The 22,312-nt window shown below is 43.6% G+C and overlaps 2 protein-coding genes across 2 annotated transcripts in view; one reads left to right on the top strand and one right to left on the bottom strand.

The window, feature by feature from the left end:
* Window positions 1-237: 237 nt before the first annotated feature.
* LOC105993089 (zinc finger protein 30 homolog) lies at window positions 238-8,012 on the top strand. The gene is made up of 6 exons (XM_013026236.1): window positions 238-295; window positions 890-1,000; window positions 1,841-1,926; window positions 2,790-2,916; window positions 4,769-4,864; window positions 6,491-8,012. Exons 3-6 carry the CDS (start codon window positions 1,918-1,920, stop codon window positions 7,855-7,857), a joined length of 1,599 nt encoding a protein of 532 aa, XP_012881690.1. The 5' UTR covers window positions 238-295; window positions 890-1,000; window positions 1,841-1,917; the 3' UTR covers window positions 7,858-8,012.
* Window positions 8,013-15,659: 7,647 nt separating this feature from the next.
* LOC105993128 (zinc finger protein 208-like) overlaps window positions 15,660-22,312 on the bottom strand; it is an 81,049-nt gene continuing 74,396 nt past the window's right edge. Inside the window, 2 exon segments of the mRNA XM_013026289.1 lie at window positions 15,660-17,666; window positions 20,638-20,645. Coding sequence (XP_012881743.1) covers window positions 15,750-17,666; window positions 20,638-20,645 — 1,925 coding nt within the window. The 3' untranslated portion in view covers window positions 15,660-15,749.

Here is a 22,312-nt window from a genome sequence, read left to right as displayed (position 1 = left end):
TTTGGCTTTATAGTTTGACACTAGAATTCTCAAAGGGAAGAAGGATTGTATTTAACAGCATCTGTCACGACGGTAGTCACCTCTGGAGGCCTGAGACACCAAATACCGGCCTCAGTCGGATGCTGCTTCTCGGCTCCTCCACCTTCACAGACCCGATCTCCCGCCCCGGACCCGACGAGCCCCGAGGCCCGCCTCCGTCCCCGCGCATGCGCGCTGCAGATGCCACTGGTCGCTGTCCAGGAGCCCAGGAATTTCTGGACGGCTCAGCCCTCGGAGTAAGGGTGAAGACAGAGAGGTGAGCCAAGCTGGGGGATAGGGGGGCAGAGGGGTTGCCGTTTATTGTTCTGGGGGAGATGAGGGCGGGACCTGCACGGCTCTGAGGATCCGGCGGAAAGCGGGAATCATAACTGTAATAACGGTGCGGAGCCCTGTTGGTAAGGGCGGCCTGTCTTGAAGCCCTGGTCACGTCTGTCTGCCTTCAGCCACCTAGGCCTGGCTGCAAGAGGCCCGAGTGGAAAAATCATAGGTGTTAGCCCCACTAGGGAGGCTTGGGCAGGCCTCTAGGGGCTGGGAGGACCCGCTGGGACTGTTCCAAACCAGACACTGTGGGCAGACTCATTGTCGTTACTACAGGGGACCTTCTGTCTCCCTCTCGTTTGCATTCATGTGCATGCAGGACGAGGAACAGCCAGGGCCTGGGAACCATAGGGACTTTGGCTTACTCAAGAAAAGCCCGGAGTGTCTTAAGCCCTCTCTGTTTATCCTTGCCAATTCACAGAAAAGGCCCTTGAAAAGGTGATTGTGAGTTTGTGTTGTTTGGTTCTTGCTGTGAAATGCATTTGATTTTCAAGACATGAAATTATTTTGTTTTTGTTTTTTCCTTTTTAAGATGAACTGGCTTGAACCTTAGGATAAGCATACCTAGTCAATGCAAAGGACGTAATAGGAAATCCTCTTTCTAGTGTCCAGTGCCTGCAGTTGTCTACAGTTAGTTAACCAGGTGAGCACAGTATTTCTAAGCATTCTCATGAGATGTTCAGGTTATTCATGCCTATAATCCTAGCTACTGAGGAGGCTGAGATCTGAGGATCATGGTTCAAAGCCAGCCCAGGCAAGAAAGTCTGTGAGACTCTTACTTCAATTAACCACTAGAAAACCAGAAGTGGCGCTGTGGCTCAAGAGGTAGAGCACTAGCCTTGAGCTGAAGAGCTGAGGTACAGCGCCAAGGCCCAGAGTTCAGGCCCCAAGACTGACAAAAAAAAATTCTCAGACTTTCCTTCCTAGGCTGGATTAAAACCACAATCCTCAAATCTCAGCCTCCTGAGTAGCTTGGAGCCAGGAGTTGGTATTTCTGAAATTCTGTATGTGACCAATTTGTAGTAAAGCTTGGAAGATTCTTGTCTCACTGTTTCTTGGAGGTTTGAGAAGCTGGTGAGATTCCTAAATCCAAGAAGGAAGTTCTGGTTTAGAGGATATAGTCTTAGCTAGAAAGGCAGACTGGAGTGAGGAGGCCACTTTCAGGCCAGGTCTGTGCAGCCAGATCTAGATTTCAGGTCCATATTGGCCCCTGTGGTGGGGTACAGGAACTTAACTGGAATCCCTCCTGGGAAGTGACTGACAATAAGATTTGATGGAGACTGTTCAGTGTCTCTTCCTAGCATTGCTGATTTCTCCATGTTTGGAGGAGGAGATACATTTGTCTAAAGAACCTCTGGCTGCATAACTGATCTGTGTGTTGGGAGCAGGTTGCATGTGGGAGTGGAAAAGTTCAGTATACTGTTTCTCAAATGTGGAAGCTCTAAGGTGATTCTGTTCTTATGGCCCCACATTCTCCCCACAGCTCTGACAACTGTGGACTTTGCCTCTCCAGTGAAGGAACCTTGAGGAAAACTGACCTGTTCTTGCAGTTCTAAAATCATGGCTCATGTAAGTAGATGTCTCTCCTTCCTTTCTTCCTTCCCTCCCTCCTCCCTCCTCCCTCTTCCCTCCCTCCCTCCCTCCCTCCCTCCCTCCCTCCTTTCCTCTCTTCTGTCCTTTTTTTTATTTCCAGAGTACCAGGATTGAGCTCAGAGCCTCCAGCTTGCTAGACAAGTACACTACTGCTAGCTCCCATCATTTTTTTTTTTCTGATCCTTAAAGGAAAGAAGATAGGCTAAATCATGAGAGTTGCGAATATCTTGGCCATTTGCTAACCATGTTTATATGAACCTGTTTTGGTTATTATGGTTGTTAGCCAAGTACAAGTTTGCCCCATAAGCCAAATTGGGATTCTGGCCTGTTTGTACAGTCTGCAAGCAAGTTATATTCTGAAAGAATATAAAAAATTAAAAAGTAAGAAAGCCACATGCTGGTGGCTCATGCTTGTAATCCTAATTACTCAGGAGATCAAGGTTCACAGCCAGCCCAGGCAGACAACTCTAATTCCAAAATAACCATCAAAAGCTAGGCTGGAGCTGTTGCCCCAAGTGTAGATCCCAACAGGCTTAAGGCCTGGAGTTCAAACTCTGATAATGGGAAGAAAGAAAGAAAAAGAAAGAAAGGAAGGAAGGAAGATACATGCAACAGAGACTATATGTGGTAGACAAAGCCTACTATATTGGCCCCTAATAGAAAATGTTTGCTAATCCCTGGAATACATCAACACATTTTTAAGAACATGTAAATATTGCTACCTACATCATAGACTTCCAGTCCAGCCCATTTAATAGATAAAATGAGAAAATGTCTTTAAGACTAGTATTCCATCTTAAAAATACTTTATCTTATGGTTATTAGGTTTGTCATTTCAGGATTTGGTGATGTTCAGAGACGTGACTGTTGACTTTTCTCAGGAAGAGTGGGAATGTCTGACTTCATACCAGAGGAATTTATATAGAGACGTGATATTAGAGAACTACAAAAATTTGGTGTCACTCGGTAAGATTCTCTGTGCCAAAATATTGAAATTCTCACAACCAAAATTCAGGGCTCAATTTCTAAAACCCATCTAAACCTGTCTTTGTGGTTCAGGAGTGAGCACCTTTGTTGAGCCCTTACATCGTTCCATAACTCCATGACTTTAATTCCCTCTTCTGTTATTGCTTCTCCCTAATAACTGTTGTATGGAACCTCCTAGCAAAGAAATCTAGGATCATAATGTTGTAGATCTTCATGTTAGTTGTGGACTCCTCTTATGATGAGAATAGAAGATGGATATCTAGCTTTGTATACCTATTAAAAGTTTAATTGCTGGGCACTGGTGGCTCACTACTACTGCTAGGTACTCAGGAGGCTCAGATCTGAGGATTGTGATTCAAAGCCGATCCAGACATGAAAGTGAGACTTTCATGAGACTTTTACCTCCAATTAACCACCAGGAGAGTGGGGGGACTGAGTAATGCTGTGGCTCAAAGTGATAGAGCACTAGCCTTGAGTGTAAAAGCTCAGGGACAACACCTAGGCCCTGAGTTCAAGCCCCATGACAACCAAAAAAAAAGTTTATTTTTTCAAACTAAAATAGACATGTCCAATTTTCTAACACAGACATATAACCCTGTAACTGCTTTGTGATTAAAAGTCTTAAATACTCTTCTTATTTTTCTTCTTATTTTGTCAGTAATGAAACGAAGTCAGAGCATCACATTTGTTAGGCAAGTGCTCTACTTCTTGAACCATACCTCCGGTGTCTTTTGCTTTAGTTATATTTTGGATAGAGTCTTATGTTTTAGCCTGGACCTCAGTCCTCCTATCTGTGTCTCTCAGGTAGCTGGTAATACAGGTATGTACTACCACATCCAGAGAAGGGGGTCTTGGTAGCTCTTTTGCCCAGCTGGCTTTTAAAAGTGTTATCCTCCTGAGATCCTTTTCCCAAGTAGAATTGGGGATTATAGGCGTGAACTTCTGTGCCCAACATTGCATTTAAAATTATGTGAATATCCTGGCAAGAAACTTTATTTTCCTTTTAGCAAAACAACAGCAAAGGGGCTGGGAAGGTGGCTCAGTAGTAGAGTGCTTGCCTCGCATACGTGAGGCCCTGGGTTCAATTCCTCAGGACCACATAAACAGAAAAAGCTGCAAGTGGCGTTGTAGCTTAAGTGGTAGAATACTAGCCTTGAGCAAAAGAAGCTCAGGGACAGTGTCCAGGCCTGGGTTCAAGCCCCATGGGAAAAAAAAATAGCAAAAAAACAGTGCTTAATAAAAATTATAGTGCTGGGACTGGGAAGGTAGCTCAGTGGTAGAGTGCTTGCATGCATGAGGCCCTGGGTTCGATTCCTCAGCACCACATAAGCAGAACAAGCCGGAAGTGGCACTATGGCTTAAGAGGTCAAGTGCTAGGCTTGAGCTGAAGAGCTTTGGGACAGCGCCCAGGCCCCGAGTTCAGGCCTCATGACCAGCAAAAAAAAAAAAAAAATTATAGTGCTTACAATGTAGTAGGTACTCATCCTAACACTTATCAGTTCAGAATAATCATATGTGTACATAGTACCATTCACCCCTCTTTACTGCTGAGAAAAGAGGTACAAAAGGATTAAAGTACTTGTCCTCATGACCTAGATTACAAGAGGCAGGATGTGGAACCAGTGTTCCCAACTGTTATTCCCTCTTACAAGACAAAGACTATATGAGTTTAAATTAAAATAAGCACCATATCCCCTACTTCTTACTTCTTTTTTTTCCCCTACTAGTCCTGAGTAATTTAATTTGAATATATTTTAGTTTTGATAGTCGTCTTCAATATGAAGCCTGATCCAATAAATTTTTTAAAATTTCTTCTGTTTTTCTCAAACAGGATGTTCCATTTCTAAGCCAGATGTGATTTCCTTACTGGAACAAGGGAAAGAACCCTGGATCGTTGTAAGGGAAGAAAGAAGAAGATGGAGCCTGGGTAAGTAGGTGCTCTACAGCCAGAGGCAAGTAACAAAGCACAGACCTGCTGCCAGGATTATATGTTTCTTTAGAACTCGTTTTGTATTTCAGTTTTTATTATGTCTTCTTTTTTTTTTTTATCACCACTCTCATTTACATTGTAGTGGGGGAGTCAGACAGTAAAGAAATAAATGGTTCAGGCTAAGGGGTATCTTAGTGCACATGTGACACCCTGGATTTAATCCTTAGAAACATAAAACAGACAGTGGCTTACTAAATGTCCTGAAATGTTAAGTGAATAAAGTTATGATATGAGAATTAAAATGAGTGAATGGGGTAATTTGATTAGAGTGGTCAGGGAAGAGGAGCCAGTAGGACAGTTGCCAAAGATGGGACCATTTGAGCATCAGGACCACTGATAACTTCAGTCCATCACCCATCCTGACTCCAGTCATTCCTCCACTGCATGGTTAACCACTATCCTTACTTTAACAACAACAGCATACATTAGTTTAACTTTTTTTTTCTTTTTTTGTGCCAATACTGGGGCTTGAACTCAGTACCTGGACACTGTCTCTGAGCTTTTTCACTCAAGACTAGCATTCTACCCCTTGAACACAGCTCCACTTCTGGCTTTTTGGTGGTTAATTAGAGGTAAGAGTCTCACAGAATTTTCTGCCCCAGCTGGCTTTGAACCACAATCCTCAGTTCTAAATCCTGAGTGGCTTGGATTACAGGTGTGAGCCACTAGCACCCCGCAGGAAAATGGTGATTTCTTTACAAAAACTACCCTCCCAACTGCCTATCTACCTTACACTTGCAAATATTTCCACTATAACTCAGTTCCTCCTTTGCATAATTGTTTTTTTTGGGGGGGTCCGGTCGAGGGGCCTGAACTCTGGGCCTGGGCGCTGTCCCTCAGCTCTTCAGCTCGAGGCTAGCCCACTATCACTTGAGCCACAGTGCCACTTCCGGCTTTTTTCTTACGTGGTGCTGAGGAATCGAACCCAGGGCCTCGAGCATGCAAGGCAAGTGCTCTACCACTGAGCCATCTTCCCAGCTCTCCTTTGCATAATTGTAAGTGAACTCTTCTCCTTCTACAAATGGGTAGTAAGAAATTGTATATTGGGGCTGGGAAGCTGGGTTACTGGTGAAGTGTTTGCCTAGCATGCATGAAGCCCTGGATTTGATTCCTCAGCACCACATAAACAGAAAAAGCAAGAAGTAGTGCTGTGGCTCAAGTGGTAGAGTGAGCCAAAGAAGCTCAGGGACAGTGCCCAGGCCCTGAGTTCAGGCCCAGGACTGGCAAAAAGAAAGAGAGAGAGAGAAGAAAGGAAGGAAGGAAGGAAAGAAAGAAGGAAGGAAGGAAGGAAGGAAGGAAGGGGAATGTGACTCAGTGGTAGGGTGCTTGCCTTGCATGCATGAGGCCCTGGGTTTGATTCCTCAGCACCACATAAGCAGACAAAGCCAGAAGTGGTGCTGTGGCTCAAGTGGTAGAGTGCTAGCCTTGAGCTGAAGAGCTCAGGGACAGTGGCCAGGCCCACAACTGACAAAAAAACAAAACAAAAAGAAAGAAAGAAAGGAATTGTATTTTGTCTGGACCAGGAAGATAAAACCTTACTTTGTGTGGTTTTTTTCCTTTCAGACTTGGAATCCAGGTATGATACTAAGAAGTTATTTCAAGAAAAGAAATTTTATGAAATGAATTTATCTCAGTGGGAAATCATGGAAAGAATCCAAAGCCATGGCCTCAAAGAGTCCTTTTTAGGAAAAGACTGTGGGTATAAAATGTTTGGGGAACAGGAAGGTCCTCCCGGGGTCTATTTCAGGCAAGGGAGAAAAACCACCACTGAGAAAATAGCCATGGACAGAGAACTGGGACCCCTTCATTTCTACCAGAAAACCCCTAATAGAGCAAAGCCCTATGAGTGTGGGGACTGTGGGAAGGCTTTTAGAGCACGCCAACAGCTTACTTTCCACCAGAGAATCCACACTGGTGAGAAGCCCTACGAGTGCAAGGAATGTGGGAAGACCTTCCGCCAGTGTGCCCACCTTAGTCGACATCAAAGAATTCACACCTCTGACAAACTCTATGAGTGTAAGAAATGTGGAGCAATCTTCCCCTGCAGCTCAGACCTTCGCCTGCATCAGAGGCTTCACGTGGGCGAGAAACCCTATGAATGTCAGGAGTGCAGGAAGGCCTTCAGAGTGCGGGGACAGCTGAATCTCCACCAGAGGATCCACACTGGTGAGAAGCCTTACAAATGCAAGGAGTGTGGGAAGACCTTCCGACAGTATGCACACCTCACCCGACACCAGAGACTCAATTTTGCTGAGAGGTGCTACGAGTGTAAGGAATGTGGCCAGGCTTTTCTGTGTAGTACGGGCCTTCGGCTGCATCATAAGCTTCACACTGGTGAGAAGCCATACGACTGCAAGGAGTGTGGGAAAGCCTTCCGAGTACGGCAGCAGCTCACCCTGCACCAGAGGATCCACACTGGTGAGAAGCCCTATGATTGCAAGGAGTGCGGGAAGACCTTCAGTCGTGGCTATCATCTTACCCTCCACCAGAGAATCCACACAGGGGAGAAACCCTATGAGTGTAAAGAGTGTCAGAAGTTCTTCCGTCGTTACTCAGAACTTATTTCACATCAGGGCATTCACATCGGGGAGAAGCCCTACGACTGTAAGGAGTGCGGGAAGGCCTTCCGGCTGTTCTCCCAGCTGACCCAACATCAGAGCATTCATTTTGGCGAGAAACCCTATCAGTGTAAGGAGTGTGGGAAGACTTTCAGACTGCTCTCCCAGCTCACTCAGCATCAGAGCATTCACACTGGTGAGAAGCCTTATGACTGTAAGGAGTGTGGGAAGGCCTTTCGACTTCACTCCTCCCTTATTCAACACCAGAGGATTCATTCTGGTGAAAAACCCTACATGTGCAAGGAATGTAAGAAGGCTTTTAGACAGCACTCACACCTCACATATCATCAGCGCATTCATAATGTAACCTAGTTATAACCACCTCCTCACTATGAATGTTGGGTTAGGAGCATTAGAAGACATCATTTTTGAATGTAAGGAAGAATGAGTTAATGTAGTGAACGTATAGAAGCCTTTTATCCCATTCATGTTAAATTCCAGGAAATTCATTCTGAAGGAGAGCTTCATTAAAGCTTTATTGTCCTTATTCTATGGGAGTTGCCAAGGCACCCACTTGTTTTGAAAATAAAGGAAAGAAATGACATTGTCTGCCTTTCCTGCGTAAATTATATATCAAGGAAATTGGCATTTGTGATAGTTTTTTCTTTACTAGAGAATTCCAGCTAAAGAATTATAGAATTAGAAAATTATATCAAAAACCCCCATTTTATAATGATGTAATAGTGAATAGAGGGATGATTTTCTGTAGAGATTTAGACCCTTAAGTGAGAGATAGACTTGAATTTTCTAGTGAATAGATCAGGTAACCAACCTGAGCCTGCTGACCAATCTAATGTTCAGAAAAATAATAACATAAATATTGCCTCCTAATGTGACACAGTAAAATACACACCTTGCAATAGTACTTCAGTACTGAATTTAGACTTGAAGATCAAACTTCCAGTTTAGAGAAAAGTAGGAATAGGAATACAGATCACATGATACAAGAAGCAACTATATCTAAAATGTTGTACAAGAGGAATGTCCTGGCTTCTCAGCCAGTAAGTGGCATTGAAAAAGGGAGACAAAGCCGGGCGCTGGTGGCTCACGCCTGTAATCCTAGCTACTCAGGAGGCTGAGATCTGAGGATCACGGTTCAAAGCCAGCCCGGGCAGGAGAGACCGTGAGACTCCTATCTCCAATAAACCACCAGAAAACCGGAAGTGGCGCTGTAGCTCAAGTGGTAGAGCGCTCGCCTTGAGCTGAAGAGCTGAGGGACAGCGCCCAGGCCCAGAGTTCAAGCCCCATGACCAACAAAAAAAAAAAAGAAAAAGGTTAAAAGCCGGCCCGGGCAGGAGAGACCGAGAGACTCTTATCTCCAATAAACCACTAGAAAACCGGAAGTGAAGAGCGTAGGGACAGTGTTCAAGTCCAGAGTTCAAGCCCCACGACCGACAAAAGGTAAAAGAAAAAGGGAGACAGAACTGAGGACAGTAGAAGAGGCTTAAGCCACCTGTCAGATGCAGGGAAAGAAATGGTGAGTTCACAAGTGGAACAAACATGGTAAAATGACATTTTTGTATAATTAAGAAAATGGGAATATTAATCGTTCACATGATACTATTTAGGTAAGGGTCTGTTAGAGATAAATTTTGAAGTTTTATACACACGAAGTGTTTGGAATGTCTTAAAAGACACACAAAAATAGTGGATAACAAGTTTGGCAAAATGGTAGACTGTCTCGGACCTGTTCATTTTATTTTTGTGATATTCACTATTATGTATTTAAATTTTTCATGTAATGTTCTAAAAATAAAGCTAATTCAAATTATAACCAATTTGAAGTGATCTTTTTAAAGAAATGTCTTTATACTAAAATTTGGGCGTATTTCCACATTGGGATGTTAAATATGTGTGCAGAAAGTGAAGGTTGAGGTTGTAGACTGTTTCTAACTCACTTCCTGTCTCTAGATCTACCACAGAATGAGTTCCGTAGAGTCCATATGCTTAAAGAATGAGTACAAGAAAACAATTGATGTCTCTCCCTTTGAGAGCACCCATACTCAGAGAGCCTTCTCCTTTCTGCTTGTCTGTGTGTCTGCTTGCCTGCTTCCTTACTCAATAAAAATCTGCCAAGCCGGGGCCAGTGTCTCACACCTGTAATCCTAGCTACTCAGGAGACTGAGATCTGAGGATCACGGTTCAAAGCCAGCCTGGGCAGAAAAGTCCATGAGACTCTTATCTTCAATTGACCACCAGAAAACCGGAAGTGGTGCTATGGTTCAAGCCATAGAGCACTTGCCTTGAGCTGAACAGCGCAGGGACAGCACCCAAGCCCAGAGTTCAAGGCCCATGACTGACAAAAACAAAAAACAAAACAAAAAAAAAAACCTCTGCCAAAGTTTCTTACCATTGGGGGTGGGGGGGAAAGCCGGGTGCTGGTGGCTCATGCTTGTAATCCTAGCTACTCAGGAGGCTGAAATCTGAGGAAGACTATAAATGAAGTGGCACTGTGGCTCAAGTGGTAGAGTACTCACCTTGAGCAAAAGAAGCTCAAGGACAGTGCCCAAGCTCAGAGTTCAAGCCCCAAGAATGGCCAAAAAAAAAAAGGAAACAATTACCATATCTAAGTGGTAACTAATGGACTAGATGTGTACTAATGTGGTGTCACCACAATTGAAATATGGCCAGCCCAAATTTAAAATGGTTTAAGTGTCGCTTACATTTGAGATACTATTAAAGAAGGATGGTAAGAGCTGGGTATCACTGACTCATACCTATAATCCTAGCTGCTTGAAACCACAGGAGGGTAAGTGGGGCCACTGGGCTGCTTCTCTGCAGGCCTCCAATGAGAAGCTGCTCAGAAGCTTCCCAGGTCAGTGGTCAGTGAGTCCTGGGGCTGCCCACTACTTCCTGGGCCATGAGTATATGTACAGGTAGACTTGACTGTTTTTGGGGGTCCTCTACAGGCTGGACCACTCGAGGTGAGCCCATGTGTTTTCCTATGCCAGCAAAGATGGCTGTTTCACAGGAGAAGGTAAGGAGAGTATTCAAGATGGCCGCCCCTGCAGTAGGACATGGGTGTGGGAATCCCAGTGTGGGCTGCACATCCTCAAAATTGGAAAATTACTGTGCAAAATAGCATAGTTAATTTCCATCAAACCTATGCACCTGCACATCCTACTGTATACTTTTATAGATATACTGTATAGATTACCTAATGTAATATGAGTACTATGCACATAGTTGTATGTTTGATTGTTAAGGGATAATGACCGAAGAGTACATGTTCAGTGGTATGGTTAGAATGTGTTTATGAGCAAGATACTCTTTTTTTTTAAGCAGGAAATAAAAAAGGGTTGGCATTTTCTTGTCTCCCTCTCCCCACCCTCACCCCCACAAAAATAAGTTTACCTTCAGAAGACATTAAAAAAAATTTTGGAACCTTTTCGATCCTTGTAACTGATGAGTGAAGAATGATGAGAGCCAGCTAGTTGTGGAACTTGAACTGAGGGCTTAGGTGTTGTTCCTGAGCTTTTTTTGCTCAGTGCTAGTGCTCTACCACTTGGAGCCACAGCACCATTTCTGATTTTCTGGTGGTTCATTGGATATGAGTCTCACACATTTTCCTGCCCTGGCTGGCTTTGAAACAATGACCCTCAGATCTCAGCCTTGAGAAGCTAGGATGGCAAGCAGGTTCTGTCAGTGAGCCTCTCCGTGCTCAATGCTATCACTCTACCACTTTGAGCCACAGTACCACTTCAGCTTTTTCTGAGTGGTTTATTGGTGGTAAGACACAGATTTTCCTGCCCAGGCTGGCTTTGAACCTCAATCCTCAGATCTTAACCTCCTGAGTAGCTAGGATTACAGGCATGAGCCACAGAGCCACAGAGCCCTGGCTTAATTCTATTTTTTAAAGGCCATGGAGAAGGATAAACAAAGTCAGACTTCTCTCACTGTAATCTTTTGTTGTTGGTGGTGGCGGTGGTTGTGGGCTTGAGCTCAAGGTCTGGGCACTGTCCCTGAGCCTCTTTGCATTCAAGGCTAGAGTGCTACCACTTGAGCCACAGCACCACTTCTGGTTCTTGAGTGGTTAAGTGGAGGTTGAGAGTCTCATGGGGACTTTTCTGTGCAGGCTGACTTCAAACTGTGATCCTCAGATCTCAGCCTCCTGAGTAGGGTTACAAGCATGAGACTGGCACATGGCTGTCTCACCGTACTCTTAGAGGGCTTGGGGCCTTATTTCTCAAGGACTGTGATTCAGCTGGTTCTGAGTATCTGTGTGACTTTGAGTTGTATGCACATGTGATACCTCATGTATCCTTGAGACTAAGTGTGCATGTGCAAACTTGTGTGTTCATCCTTGGCCAAATACCAGTTTTAGACAGTGTGTCCCCATTGTACAACAGAGTGTGATGATGTGCTACCGTTGGACAGAGGGTGCTATGAGAATGTAAAGGTTGTTCTGATGAACAGAACATGAATGTAAGCTGGGCGCCGGTGGCTCATATCTGTAATCCTAGCTACTCAGGAGGCTGAGATCTGAGGATCAAGGTTCAAAGCCAGCCCGGGCAGGAAAGTCCGTGAGATTCATCTCCAATAAACCAATAGAAAACCAAAAGTGGCATTGTGGCTCAAGTGGTAGAGCGCTGGCCTTGAGCTGAAGAGTTGAAGGACAGTGCCCAAGCCCAGATTTCAAGCCTCACGACCAACCAAAAAAAAAAAAAAAAAGAACATGAAGGTATGTGCTGAGTGAAGCTGGTGCTGTGTAGTTTGTAAGTCTCTGCTGGGAGGGAAGTGAACAATGCTATGAATTGTTGTTACTGCCAGTAATGAACGTATGCAGAGAGCTATTTTTGTGCTGGTCCTGGGGCTCCAACTCAGGGCCTGGGAGCTGCCCCTTAGCTTTTTCACTCAAAGCTGGTGCTCTACCACTTGAACTACAGCTCCATCTGGCTTTTTGTGAGATGAACCTCAGATTTTCCTGCTCAAGATGGCTTCAAACCTCAATTTTCACATCTGTCTCCTGAATATCTAAGATTACAGGCACAAGCTACTGATGCCTGGTGTGTGTGTATATACATACATACATACATATATATATATATATAATTTTATTTGTCTGTTGTGGGGCTTGAACTCTGGGCTTGGGCGCTGTCCCTCAGCTCTTCAGCTCAAGGCAAGCACTCTACCACTGGAGCTACATACAGCGCCACTTCCCATTTTCTATTGCTTTATTGGAGATAAGTCTCAAGGACTTTCCTGCCCAGGCTGGCTTTGAACCATGATCCTCAGATCTCAGCCTCCTGAGTAGCTAGGATTACAGGCATGAGGCACTGGGGCCTGGCTTTTATATTCTATGTTGGTATCATGTACCATTTTATTTCTGAAAGTATCATCTTGCGTTTTTGCAATAATTTTGGTTTAATTTCCTTAAAGCCAATTTATCAGGTCTTGTTTATAATACCTCATGTATATTGTTTTGTGTTAGATTAGACCTTCCAGGGAATATATTCAAAGTTTTTTGTTTTCGTTTTTGTCAGTTGTGAGGCTTAAACTCTGGGCCTGGGCGCTGTCCCTCAGCTCTTTAGCTCAAGATGAGCACTCTACCACTTGAGCCACAGAGCTACTTCTGGTTTTCTAGTGGTTTATTGGAGATAAGTCTCATGACCTTTCCTGCCCAGGCTGGCTTTGAACCACGATCCTCAGATCTCAGCCTCCTGAGTAGCTAGGATTACAGGTGTAAGCCACCAGTGCCAGCTATGGAAAGTTTACATAAACAGAACTAACAGGTTACATAAACAGTATTTGATACAAAATACACCTTTTCTCTGAAGGAAATAAGAGAGTTTATTTTGAGCCAAACAGTGAGCAAGGCCTGGGAACACTGGAGAATACAGATTCAGGTTCACCTGGATAACATGCTCAACCACAGAAGAGGTTACATGGGCTGCTAAGAGTCACAGATCAGAAAGTCATACATTGGTACATTAAACAAACACATTGGTTGGAGGATCAGGCAGTGGGCTACAGCACAGCAGGCAAATCTTCTGTAGGTTTGATTTTTTTTCATCATTCTTAGCTTTAGGGATGATGGAAGCTAGTCTACTCAGCTTAGGGATGTGTTCTAAGAGTTTTATCTACTAGTCACAAGAAAGTTAGGTTAGACAGAGGTGGAGTGAGGTGCTGGTGGCTCATGCTTCTTTATCACATCTGGTTCCTTCCAGATACTCCACAACTAAAGTTTCAGACTTCCCAATTCATAATTCAGTTTTGGGCATTCTGTTTCTGAGCCCCTTCATATTGAAGCTTCTTAAAAAATTGACTTTTAAAAGTTCTAAAGTGATCGTAGATACACAGGAAATTGAAAAATGTACACAGAAATCTTCTGTATACCTCATAGTCTTCCCCCATAGCTACATGCACAAGATTACAGCACAATATCAAAACACAGAATCTGACATTGGTACAGCATGTGTATCATCATGTGTCACTTTACTGCATATGCAGATTCATGCAACCACCACTGCAATCAAAATACAAATTGAAGCTAGGTGCTGGTAGCACGTACCTGCAGTCCTAGCAACTTAGGAAGTTGAGATCTGAGGACTGTGGTTCAGAGGTAGCCCAGACAGAAAGACTCAAGAGACCCTTATCAACAATTAACCAGCAAAAAGCTAGAAGTAGAGGTGTAGCCTAACAGGTAGAGCATCACAGCTTTGAGCAAAAAAGCTAAGTGACAGCGTGAGGCACTGAATTCAAGCCCTAGTAACAGCACAAAAAAAAGAATGTTACATAAGTGGAATCACAAAGTGTGTGACATTTTTAAAGTTGACCTCCAGAATTCAGCATAATGTTCTTGGATCTAACTTGATTATATATATTCTTTTCTTTGGGGGGGGGGTGCCAGTAGCAGTGCATGAACTCAGGGTCTCAAACAGTATAGTTGCTTGCTCTACTGTTGCTCTACCACCTGAGCTACAACTCCAGCATAGATTTGGTTGATTAACCAGAGATGGAAGTCTTGTAGTTTTCTTCCCCAGGCTGGCTTCAAACCTTCTCAGATCTCAGCCTCCTAAGTAGTTAGGGTTATGGGCCTAAGTCACCAGCACCCATCAAGGAATCAGTGTTTTGCCTGAAATTGTTTTGCCTGCTACTAAAGTGTGAGAGAGGACAATGATGATCACAGACATCATTGCTAAAAGTAGTGCCCACAATTGTTATATTAACATGTTTATTTTCTGGTATGAATTCCCTTAAATTGAACAAGGACTGAGACTTTTCTGAACGCTCTCATATATTTACTAATAGGTGTAAAGAAAGATCAACACAGCCGGGCACCAGTGGCTCACGCTTGTAATCCTAGCTACTCAGGAAGCTGAGATCTGAGGATCATGGTTCAAAGCCAGCCCGGACAGAAAAATTTGTGAAACTCTTACCTCTAATAAACTATCCCCCCTCCCCCCCAAAAAAGCCAGAAGTGGAGCTCTGGTTTAAGTGGAAGGAAGGAAGGATTGTGGTTCAAAGCCAGCCCAGGCAGAAAAGTCTGTGACACTCTTATTTCCAATAAACTACCCCCAAAAAAGCCAGAAGTAGAGTTCTGGCGAAGGAAGGAAGGAAGGAAGGAAGGAAGGAAGGAAGGAAGGAAGGAAGGAAGGAAGGAAGGAAGGGAAGGGAAGGAAAGGAAGAAAGGGAAGGAAGGAAGGAAAGAAAAGAAGGAAGGAAGGAAGGAAGGAAGGAAGGAAGGAAGGAAGGGAAGGAAGGAAGGGAAGGAAGGAAGGAAGGAAGGAAGGAAGGGAAGGAAGGAAGGAAGGAAGGAAGGGAAGGGAAGGAAAGGAAGAAAGGGAAGGAAGGAAGGAAAGAAAAGGAAAGTAGGAAGGAAGGAAGGGAGAGAGAGAGGAAGGGAGGGAGGGAAGGAGTGAGGGAAGGGGAAGGAAGGAGAGTAGGAGGGAGGGAGGGAAAAGCCAGAAAAGGAAAGAGAAAAAAAGAAGGGAGGGAGGGAAGAAAGGAAGAAAGAAAAAGAACAGAAGGAAGGGAGGGAGGGAGAGAGAGAAAGAAAGAAAGAGAAAAAGGAAGGAAGGAAGGGAGAGAGAGAAAGAAGAAAGAAAAGAAAGAGAAAAAGGAAGGAAGGAAGGGAGAGAGAGAAAGAAAGAAAGAAAGAAAGAAAGAAAGAAAGAAAGAAAGAAAGAAAGAAAGAAAGAAGTGAATGAACGAACAACATATTAACAAAAATTTTCTGGCATGAATCTTTTGATCATCTGTAACTATGGTGTGCCTGGAAAGGCTTTCTTCTGTTTAGTTACCTTGTGTGTTTTCTTATGTTGATAAAGATGTGCACGTTGTCTAAAGGTCTTCCCACATTCCTTACATTCGTAGGGCTTCTCCCCAGTGTGGATTCTCTGATGTTCAGTTAGGTGTGAATTAAGTCTAAAGGACTTCCCACATTCTTTACATCCATAGGGTTTCTCACCAGTATGAATTCTCTGATGGACTCTGAGGTCTCCAGTACGATTAAAGGCCTTCCCACATTCTTCGCATTTGTAGGGTTTTATACCTGTATGAATCTTCTGATGTTGAGTAAACTGTCCACGCCAACTAAAGGCCTTCCCACATTCCTTACACTCATAGGGTTTGACCCCAGAATGAGTTTTCAGGTGTTCTTTCAGATTTCCTCTACGAATAAAGGCCCTTCCACATTCTTTACACTCATAGGGCTTTTCACCCGTATGGACTCTCAGATGCTCACTAAGATAGAAACCAAATCTGAAGGACTTCCCACATTTCCCACATTTGTAGGGCTTCACATCACTATGAAATTTCTTATGAAGACTAATTTGCGAGCGCCCTCGAAAGGTTTTCCCACATTCCTTACATTCATAAGGCTTCAGACCAGAATGAATTCTCTCATGTTCAGTAAGGGCCGACCGAAGCATAAAGGCCTTTCCACACTCCTCACACTCATATGGTTTCTCACCAGTATGGATTTTGCGATGGACTCTCCGGTCCCCACTGTAATTAAACTTCTTTCCACACACTTCACATTCATAGAGTTTTTTCCCTGTATGAATTGTTTTATGCTGAATAAGGAGTCCTCGTTCATTAAAGGTTTTCCCGCATTCCTTACATTTATAAGGTTTCTTACCTTCATGAATTTTTCGGTGCTCAGTGAGGTTAGCACTAAGTCTAAAGGCCTTCCCACAGTCCTTACATTCATAGGGTTTTGGACCAGTGTGGCTTTTCTCATGCTGGGTAAGTTGTTCTTGTGTACTGAAGGTTTTCCCACATTCTTTACATGGGTAGGTTTTCTCCTTTACATGTGTTTTCTGATGTTGTGTAAGGTAGAAACCAAATGGAAATGTCTTTCCACATTCCTTACACTCATAAGGTTTATCATCAGCATGAACTCTCCCATGCTGAGTAAGTTCAAAATTACTTAAGAACCTCTTGCCACACTCCTTGCATTTATAACGTTTGTTATGGGTATGTGTTTTCTGATGACGATTAAGTTGGGAGTAAAGACCAAAAGTCTTCCCACATTCCTTACATTCGTGGGGTGTTTCACCAGTATGAATTTTCTGATGTAGATTAAGTTGATACTTGTAACTGAACAACATCCCACATTCCTTACACTTATGAGTCTTTTCACCAGTATGAATTCTCTGATGTAGATTAAGTTGGTACTTAAGACTATAGAACTTTCCACATTCTTTACATCCATAGGGTTTGTCACCAGTGTGAGTTTTATGGTGTAGAGTAAGTTGGTACTTACACCTAAAGAACTTCCCACATTCTTTACACTCGTGAGGTTTTTCACCAGTGTGAATTTTCTGATGGAGAGTAAGTTGATACTTACGACCGAAGAACTTCCCACATTCCTTACATCCATGGGGTTTCTCGCCAGTGTGAACTTTCTTGTGTAGAGTCAGGTGATATTTACGCCTGAAGAACTTCCCACATTCTTTACATTCATAGGGTTTTTCACCTGTGTGAATTTTGTAATGGAGCGTCAGTCGATACTTACGCCTGAACAGCTTCCCACATTCCTTACATTCGTGGATTTTTTCACCACTGTGAATTTTCTCATGTAGGGTAAGTTGGTAGACACTCTTAAAAGTTTTCCCACATTCCTCACAGTCATAATGTTCATCAAAATGGACTGGTTCACGTTGAATTGAGCTGGACTCACAACCAGTGGTTTCCCCATGTTCCCTGTCTTCATTAGAGTCCTCGTTATTATCAACTCTCTGATCCAGAGTAGACGGTTGCTTTCTATTTGTTGGTCCTTTTTCATGGCTGATTTTCTTTTGAGTAGTACTCCTTCCTTCAGCTTCTTGAGGGCCATTAGAGTCACCTTTGTTCTGGCACGCATTTTTCAAAGTTGATCGTTTGAGATTGAGTGTTTTACTTGTTTCTGTTGTCTTCGATTTAGATACACTTATTTCACCAGTAGATTTTTGTGGAGATAATTTCTTGGTCTTATGCCTGGAGGAAAGACCTGGTAACAAAAAAGCAAGCAAAAATTATTTTCCTATAACCAGCAAAACATAAAGCTTTCCTCCTCAAAAGAGGAGGCAAAATGAAAATGATTATTAGTAGAAGTGAATGGCTTTAAAAACATTTTTACAGGGCTGGGAAGGTGGCTCAGTGGTAGAGTGCTTGCCTGACATGCATGAGGACCTGGGTTTGATTCCTCAGCACCACATAAACAGAAAAGGCTGGACATGGTGCTGTGGCTTAAGTGGTAGAGCGCTAGACGAGCTGAAGAGCTGAGGGACAGCACCCAAGCCCAGAGTTCAGACCCCACGACTGACAAAATATAAAATAAAAAATAAAAACATTTTACAATATAGTTCAATAATTTAAAATCAGTCAATATGAACTTAGAGAATGGAAGATAACATGAGACTGTGGTGATGTATTAAGTAATTTCCATCAGTGATTGTGAAGTTTTGGTATGGGTCAGAGGTATCTTGGAGAAGTTGTTTAAAAACACTGCTATTCTGAGACCACTCCAAAACGAATCAAAACTATAGGAAAAATTGGTTATCCTGAATTTGAAATAATTCTATAGCTCCACTTTCACCTTTTTTTTTCTTTTGGTAGTTAACTGAAGAGAGTCTCATGGACTTTCCTCCCCAGGCTGGCTTTGTGAGTCTCAGATCTCAGCCCCTTGAGTAACTAGGATTATAGGTATAAGCCACTGGCACCTACAGGTGCCATGTTATGTTATGTTATGATTTTGATATGAAATGTTCCCCACAGGCTCATGAATTGAAGCCTGGGTCCCCAAATGGTGGTGCTAGTGAGAGGTGACTGGATCCCAGGGGCTCTACATAAGGGCAGTTCATTGGGGGAAGAATATGAAAGAAGAGCTTAGAGACGATCTCTGTCTTAAAATAGTTTGCTTTTCCTGGTGAGAAATCTGAATTCTCCTTTTTGTAGAGTATTTGGAAGCAATAACCTGTTTTTCAACAATCAGCCTAGATGTTGTGTAGATGATCTTTTAAATGTGGAGGGAAGACTGGGAGAATTATCAGCTAATAGGCTGAACTGTCAGTCTAAACTAAAAGTGATAGTAACTTGTATTCAAGTGGCAGTAGTGACCTAGGTGCTAGTAGTTCACATCTGTAATCCTAGCTACTAAAGAGGCTGAGATCTGTGGATCATGACTTAAAGCCAGCCAAAGCAGAAAAGTCTGTGAGAGTCTTATCTCTAAGTAACCATCAAAAAGCTGGAAATGGCCGGGCCCCGTGGCTCACACCTGTAATCCTAGCTACTCAGGAGGCTGAGATCTGAGGATCATGGTTCAAAGCCAGCCCGGGCAGGAAAGACCATGAGACTCCTATCTCCAATAAACCACTAGAAAACCAGAAGTGGCGCTGTAGCTCAAGTGGTAGAGCGCTTGCCTTGAGCTGAAGAGCTGAGAGACAGCGTTCAGGCCCAGAGTTCAAGCCCCATTACTGAAAAAAAAAACAAAAAGCTGGAAATGAAGCTATGGTTCAAGTGGTAGACCACAAGCCTTGAGTACAAAACTAAGGGACAGTACCCAGGCTCTGAGTTTAAACCCTAGAACTGGTGCACATGTGTACGCATGCCCAGACATGCGCGTGCATGTGCACACACACACACACACACACACACACACCTGTGTGTGCATGCACATGCATACAATAGTTGGAAGCTAGGATGAAGTTCTTTTGTGAGTTCATGCTAAGAACTCTGTTTCAGCTGGGTGCTGGTAGCTCATGTTTATAATCCTAGATATTCATGAGGCTGAGATCTATGGATGGTAGTTCAAAGCCAGCCCAGGCAATTAAGTCCATGAGATTCTTCTTTTTTTTTTTTTTTTGGTCGGTCGTGGGGCTTGAACTCTGGGCCTGGGCGCTGTCCCTCAGCTCTTCAGCTCAAGGCAAGCACTCTACCACTTAAGCCACAGTGCCACTTCCAGTTTTCTAGTGGTTTATTGGAGATAAGAATCTCGTGGACTTTCCTGCCTGGGCTGGCTTTGAACTGCGATCCTCAGATCTCAGCCTCCTGAATAGCTAGGATTACAGGTGTGAGCCACCGGTGCCCGGCTAAGTCCATGAGATTCTTATCTCCATTTAATCATCAAAAAGCAAGAGGAGCTATGGCTCAAATGACAGCATGCTAGCCTTAAACAAAAAAGTTCAGGGATAGCACCCAGTCCTGGAGCTCACGCCCCAGGACTTGCACCCCCCAAAAAGTCAATTTTTTCCTGTCTTCGACTACAACAATCTGATGCAAAGCCTGCATCTCTGCTCTTACTGCATGCCCTTTGCTGGCTCACCAGCTAAGTAGTGAGCCCTCACTTACTTGTAGACCTTCTTCCTAGCACATCCTTCATCACTGGGAAGGGCTCTTTGCCTTGTTCCAGTAAGGTTATCACATCTGGCTTTGAGGGAGAATATCCTGCATACAAGAAAGAAAGAGAACAAGATGTAGAAGTAAAATACTATGACATTTTCAAAATCACTTTGAGACTTGATTTATATTAAACACATGGGACCATATAATACACCAGAGAAAACTATTAAAGAATATTCATGGTAGGACTGGGAATGTGGCTTAGTGGTAGAGTGCTTGCCTAGCATGCATGAAGCCCTGGGTTCCATTCCTCAGTACCATATAAACAGAAAAAGCTGGAAGTGGCACTGTGGCTCAGTAGTAGCGTGCTAGCCTTGAGCAAAAGAAGCTCAGGGACAGTGCCCAGGCCCTGAGTTCAAGCCCCAGGCCTGGCAAACAAACAAACAGAAAGCACATTCAAAGCTGGGTGCTGGTGGCTCATGCCTGTAATCCTAGTTTCTCAGGAGGCTGAGATCTGAGGATCAAGGTTCAAAGTCTTAGCAGGAAAGTCCAGGAGACTCTTATCTCCAATTAACCACAAAAAAGCCAGGAGTGGAGCTGTGGCTCATGTGGCAGAGCACTAACCTTGAACAAAAAAGCTCAGGGACAGAACCCAGGCCCTATGTTCAAGCCATAGGGACTGGCCGGCTCACACGCAAATGCAAGCGCACATACACACATACACTCATGCCTGCACACACGCGCACGTGCACACACACACACACACACACACACAAAATAGAATCCCAATTCATGGAAGAGAAAGCTATTATTTTAGAGAACAGTCCAAAGTGTTTGGTGTAAATGACCTTACCCACTGACACCAGGTTCTTATAGTTCTCCAACATCACATCCTTATACAAGTCCTTCTGAGTAGAATCCAGGAACTCCCACTCCTTCCGAGAGAAGTGGATGGACACATCCTTGAAAGTTACCAGTGACTGAAACCATAAATCAAGATACTGGTCAAATGATATACAGTATGTGTTTTCACCACTCACAGATTCCCAGGAAATATCCTGCCATCAATTTCTCATAAACAGAACCTGACCACTAGGACTGAGACTGAGGTTAATCACCCTGAACCTATACTGTGGTTATTTTTTTGGGGGGGGGTCCAGTCGTGGGGCCTGAACTCTGGGCCTGGGCGCTGTCCCTCTTCAGCTCAGGGCTAGCCCTCTACCACTTGAGCCACAGCACCACTTCCGGCTTTTTTTTCTTTTTCTTTCTTTTTTTTTGCTCATGTGGTGCTGAGAAATCGAACCCAGGGTCTCAGACATGCAAGGCAAGCGCTCTACCACTGAGCCACCTTCCCAGCCTATATACTGTGGTTATTATAGACATAGATCTGTAGAAAACTTGTCATCAAATGAGTCCATGGCTTTGTTTCTTTATACCTCAGATCTGACAATGGTTATATTCATTCCCTTAGGGATTTTGTGCTCCCAGGTAGAGGCTGCATAGCTAATGCTAGATGATTTGGTCAATGTATAGCCAGATCTTGTTAGAGAAGACAGAGACATACAGGAGGCACTAGGAGATTGGAGATGAAGAAAAACTTCTAGTAGATAGGAAACTTAAGTATAAAGCATAAATATTCAGAAATTTCTTTCAAGTGATCTTTTTATTGTGGTGTTTTTGGGATTTGAAATCAGAATCAGGTTTGCTTTGCTCTACCTTTTTTTTTTTTTGGCGACTGTAAGGCTTGAACTCAGGGCCTGGGTGCTATCCCTGAGCTCTGTTGCTCAAGGCTGGCACTCTACCACTTTGAGCTACAGCTCCACTTCTAGTTTTCTGGTGGTTAATTGGAGATTAAGAGTCTCACAGACTTTCCTACATGAGCTAGCTTTGAACAACAATCCTCAGATCTCAGCCTCCTGAGGAGCTAGGATTACAAGTGTGAACCGCCAGCTCTCAGCTTCAGCTCTACTTCTTCTTCCTTTTTTTTTTTTTTTTGGTTCGG

The sequence above is a fragment of the Dipodomys ordii genome, unplaced genomic scaffold, assembly GCF_000151885.1.
Source record: "Dipodomys ordii isolate 6190 unplaced genomic scaffold, Dord_2.0 Scaffold92, whole genome shotgun sequence".
Lineage (NCBI taxonomy): Eukaryota > Metazoa > Chordata > Mammalia > Rodentia > Heteromyidae > Dipodomys > Dipodomys ordii.
Note: the sequence above shows the minus strand (reverse complement) of the source record. Positions and strands in the feature narration are given on the sequence as shown.

Bases quoted from the DNA above. Each gene is read 5' to 3' on its own strand.
- LOC105993089 (XM_013026236.1), top strand. The intron at 2,917-4,768 runs GTAAGATTCTCT...TTTCTCAAACAG, and splicing joins CAAAAATTTGGTGTCACTCG to GATGTTCCATTTCTAAGCCA. The intron at 4,865-6,490 runs GTAAGTAGGTGC...TTTTCCTTTCAG, and splicing joins AAGAAGAAGATGGAGCCTGG to ACTTGGAATCCAGGTATGAT.